We start from the raw sequence: 4,762 nt of genomic DNA, 5'->3' as shown, positions 1-4,762 counted from the left end.
AGATCATGTGAGGGTAAGAAAGAGGAGAATGTTTTGGAGCATGGTGAAATGCAGGGAAAAAATCCAGTCTACATAGCTCACTGCAGATCTAGGTTCTGGGTAGAGTAGAAGCTGCAAGAGAAGTGTGCATACAGGAAAGAATGGGGTGAACGTCAAACTTCCAATAACCTACTCATGGACTGGGAGAGAGTTAAGAGAATTGTTACAGGTGCTTAATGCCAACAGGATATGGAGATGTGAAAAGGCAAACTGACTTACCCAAGGTCATATGGTTGTTTCCTGGTAAAGCTAGAAGCAAAACTTTAATCTTTGTACTACAGTAGCAACTACATTCAGTTCTGGTGCACTGTGCTACACAGCCGGAAGTTCAAATTTTATTTATTTTCATTGAATTCTTTTTTGTGGTATTGAGAGTTGAACCCAGGAGCATTCTACGACTCAACTATACCCCTACCCCGATTTTATTTTTTATTTTGAAACAAGATCTCGCGAGTTTGATAGGTAGCGGGAGCGGAGAGCGGACCCCAGAGAGCCCTGAGCAGCCCCACCGCCGCCGCTAGCCTAGTTACCATCACACCCCGGGAGGAGCCGCAGCTGCCGCAGCCGGCCCCAGTCACCATCACCGCAACCATGAGCAGCGAGGCCGAGACCCAGCAGCCGCCCGCCGCCCCGCCCTTAGCGCCGCCGACACCAAGCCCGGCACCACGGGCAGCGGCGCAGGGAGCGGCGGCCCGGGCGGCCTCACATCGGCGGCGCCTGCCGGCGGGGACAAGAAGATCATCGCAACGAAGGTTTTGGGAACAGTAAAATGGTTCAATGTAAGAAACGGATATGGTTTCATCAACAGGAATGACACCAAGGAAGATGTGTTTGTACACCAGACTGCCATAAAGAAGAATAACCCCAGGAAGGACCTTCGCAGTGTAGGAGAGGGGGAGACTGTGGAGTTTGATGTTGTTGAAGGAGAAAAGGGTGCGGAGGCAGCAAATGTCACAGGCCCTGGTGGAGTTCCAGTTCAAGGCAGTAAATATGCAGCAGACCGTAACCATTACAGACGCTATCCACGTCGTAGGGGTCCTCCACGCAATTACCAGCAGAATTACCAGAATAGTGAGAGTGGGGAAAAGAACGAGGGATCGGAGAGCGCTCCCGAAGGCCAGGCCCAACAACGCCGCCGGCCCTACCGCAGGCGAAGGTTCCCCCCTTACTACATGCGGAGACCCTATGGGCATCGACCACAGTATTCCAACCCTCCTGTGCAAGGAGAAGTGATGGAGGGTGCTGACAACCAAGGTGCAGGAGAACAAGGTAGACCCGTGAGACAGAATATGTATCGGGGTTACAGACCACGATATCGCAGGGGCCCTCCTCACCAAAGACAGCCTAGAGAGGACGGCAACGAAGAGGATAAAGAAAATCAAGGAGATGATACCCAAGGTCAGCAGCCACCTCAACGTCGGTACCGCCGCAACTTCAATTACCGGCGCAGACGCCCAGAAAACCCTAAACCACAAGATGGCAAAGAGACAAAAGCAGCCGATCCACCAGCTGAGAATTCGTCCGCTCCAGAGGCTGAGCAGGGCGGGGCTGAGTAAGTGCCAGCTTACCATCTCTACCATCATCCGGTTTAGTCATCCAACAAGAAATGAAAATGAAATTCCAGCAATAAGAAATGAACAAAAGATTGGAGCTGAAGACCTTAAGTGCTTGCTTTTTGCCCGCTGACCAGATAACTAGAACTATCTGCATTATCTATGCAGCAAGGGGTTTTTATTATTTTTACCTAAAGATGTCTCTTTTTGGTAATGACAAACGTGTTTGTTTGTTTTTTTTTTTTTTTTTAAAAAAAGCCTGTTTTTTCTCAATACACCTTTAAAGGTTTTTAAATTGTTTCATATCTGGTCAAGTTGAGATTTTTTAAGAACTTCATTTTTAATTTGTAATAAAAGTTTACAACTTGATTTTTTCAAAAAAGTCAACAAACTGCAAGCATCTGTTAATAAAGGTCTTAAATAATAATAATAATAATAATAATAATAATAATAATAAAGATCTCGCAAAGTTGCTGAGGCTCAACTTGAACCTGTGATACTCCTGTCTCAGCCTCCCAAGTACTAGGATTATAGGTGTGTGCCACTATGCCCAAATTGAAGTTCCATTTGTGATCTTGTAGAGCTCTATTTTATTTTCATTTTTCTATATTTTGAAGGCCGAAATACATTAGCAATACTGTCTAGTTTGGTATGGGATATTGACATTTAAAAATATTAAATGAAGGTTTCTGCCTTTTTGTTTTTGTGTTGTTGTTGTTACTGAGGATTGAACCAGGGGCATTCTATCTCCAAGCTACATCCCCGGCCCTTGTTATTTTTTTTTTTTTTTACTTTTAAACAGGGTCTTGCTAAGTTTCTAAGGCTGGCCTGGAGCCTGGAATCCTCCTGTCTCAGCCTCTCATATTCTGGAATTACACACCAGCACCACCATACTCAGATAGGTCTTTGCCTTATAGTAGATTCAAACCAGCCCAGGTGACAAATTTAATTAAGTCAATCTGGGCCTGCTGGTGCACAGCCATAATCCCAGTACCTGAGAGGCTGAGACAGAAGACCCTGAGCAACTTGATAAGACTGTGTTTCAAAATCCAAAGGGCTAGGAATAGAGCTCAAAGTAGAATGTTTATAGGTTCCATCCCCACTACCACACACACACACACACACACACACACACACACACACACACACAAACTTTTCTCTTTGGGATAAATTTTAATACCTTCCTCTGTAAATCCATTTAGTCATCACATCCTATAGATTGTGACCCTGTAACTTTCCTGAGCTTTTCCCCTTTGCTTACATAGCTTTCCTTTTCACCTAACGAGGTCTACATCCTCGTCACCTCTCATATAGATTATTGCAAAACAGTTTCTAAGTTGGACTTCCTACGTGTATTTTGTTTCTCTTATTTTTCAGGGTCAAATTAATATTTGTGCAACACTGCTTTATATGGATCCACCACAACTCTGCTCAAAAGCATTTAATCCTCCCTAACTGACCAAGGATAAAGACCAAATTTTGATGTTGACTTCACAGTCCCTCCAATCCCATGTCTTTTTTTTTTTTTACATTATTGGTGCTGGAGATTGAACCTAGAGGCATTCTACCTCCGAGCTATACCTGAACCCATTTTTATTTTGAAACAGGTTCTCACTAGGTTGCTGAGGGTCTTTCTAAGTTCTTGATGTGGCTCTGGACCTGTGATCCTCCTGTCTCAGCCTGCCAAGTACTGAGATTACAGATATGCACTGCCACATTTGGCTCCCCCCTTTTTCTTCTTTGTTTATGGACATGTCTTATTTCTGACACAACTCTGTAAATTTTCAGTCTCATCTTTCAGTTCCCATATTCTTTTTTTTAAATTTTTTTTTGGTGGTACTGGGGTTCCTGGAAGCCCTTCTACCTCCGGGCTACACTCCCAGACCTATTTTATATTTTTGAAACAGGGTGTCTTACGCCAGCGAGGCTGGCTTCAAACCTGCGCGATCCTCCTGTCTCCGCCTCCCAAGAGCGTGCCATCACGCCCGGCGTTCAGTTCCCATATTCTAATACAAATTAGGCACCTTGTCAATGCTTCTCACTGATGATCATTTCTTCTCATAGAGTACTAAAATATTTTGATTTAATGTTCCATAATCAAGTTTACAAAAGTCAGTTCTGCATTTGCTAGCAGTTTGTTATGAGTTATTTGTTGAATATTTGTAACCATTAATTTTCCAAATATTTCCTACATCTATAATTTTAAATCCACATACACATTCACATAGAGTCAAGCATAGTTAGAAGCTCATCTAATTCCTTCGTATATATCCCATTAATTTAAACTATTATGATTTGACTTGCCCTTTATCATTTAAGTTTAAATCTGTCTTATCATTACTAGATATACAGCCCATTCTGGCCAAGAATACTGAGAGGGAACAAATAATTTTTCACGTTTCTTGTGTTTTGTTTGTCCTTTGCACTGGTTCCCGTAATGAGTATATTCCCAGTGGATCCATAGGAAGTCAACAGGAGTCTTAACTGAAGGCAAATGATGGATTATGCTAACTCAGAGAAATTCCATACCCATTTTTAATGAGCTGGGAAATCAGATTTGAAAAAATATAATTGACTTAAATACCAGAAAACCAGGGTTCTGTATCAGCTAAGAGTATGGCCTTAGAGTCATATACGCTGTGAATCTATTTCCACATCTGTTAAACATAGGAGTGGTGGCTTTGATCCCTTCATTCACACATCTTCAAGGGTTGCTAAATATGTGACAGGCATGATACAAGACAATTGAAAGAATGAAGAAACATCTTGAGTAGAACCTAGATAGGAGTTTCTGTGTTTCAGGAGCTTAAAAGTCTAGTAGAAAGAGATTTGAACCCAAAAGACTGAAATACAAGTAGAAAGACATAAGAATCATGAAAAAAGTACAGAAAATATGTTATGAGTCAGGCACAGTGACACACGCCCATAATCCCAGCACTTGGGAGACTGAGACAGGAGAATCACAGGATCGAGGCCAGCCTCAGCAACTTAGACTATCAGCAAATTTGAAAGACCTTGTTTCAAAGTAAAAAAAAAATAAGCTGGGGGTGCAGCTTGAAGTTAGAACATCCTCAGTTCCAACCCTAGTTCCAAACAAGTATGTTAACGATCCCCCAAAAACCTTCAGTTTAAACATTTTATCATTTGCAATTAATTATTCATGATAAAGT

General features: G+C 42.4%; 1 protein-coding gene across 1 annotated transcript; it reads left to right on the top strand.

Moving 5' to 3' along the window:
* Positions 1–630: 630 nt before the first annotated feature.
* LOC308278613 (Y-box-binding protein 1-like) lies at positions 631–1,595 on the top strand (the record flags this gene model as incomplete). Its single annotated transcript, XM_080718502.1, is given in 2 exon segments — positions 631–673; positions 676–1,595. Coding segments are annotated over 2 exon segments (963 nt in total).
* Positions 1,596–4,762: the final 3,167 nt, after the last annotated feature.

This window comes from Muscardinus avellanarius (assembly GCF_963383645.1).
Source record: "Muscardinus avellanarius genome assembly, chromosome: X".
Classification (NCBI taxonomy): domain Eukaryota; kingdom Metazoa; phylum Chordata; class Mammalia; order Rodentia; family Gliridae; genus Muscardinus; species Muscardinus avellanarius.
The sequence above is the reverse complement of the archived record's forward strand: the minus strand, read 5'-3'. Positions and strand labels throughout refer to the sequence as shown.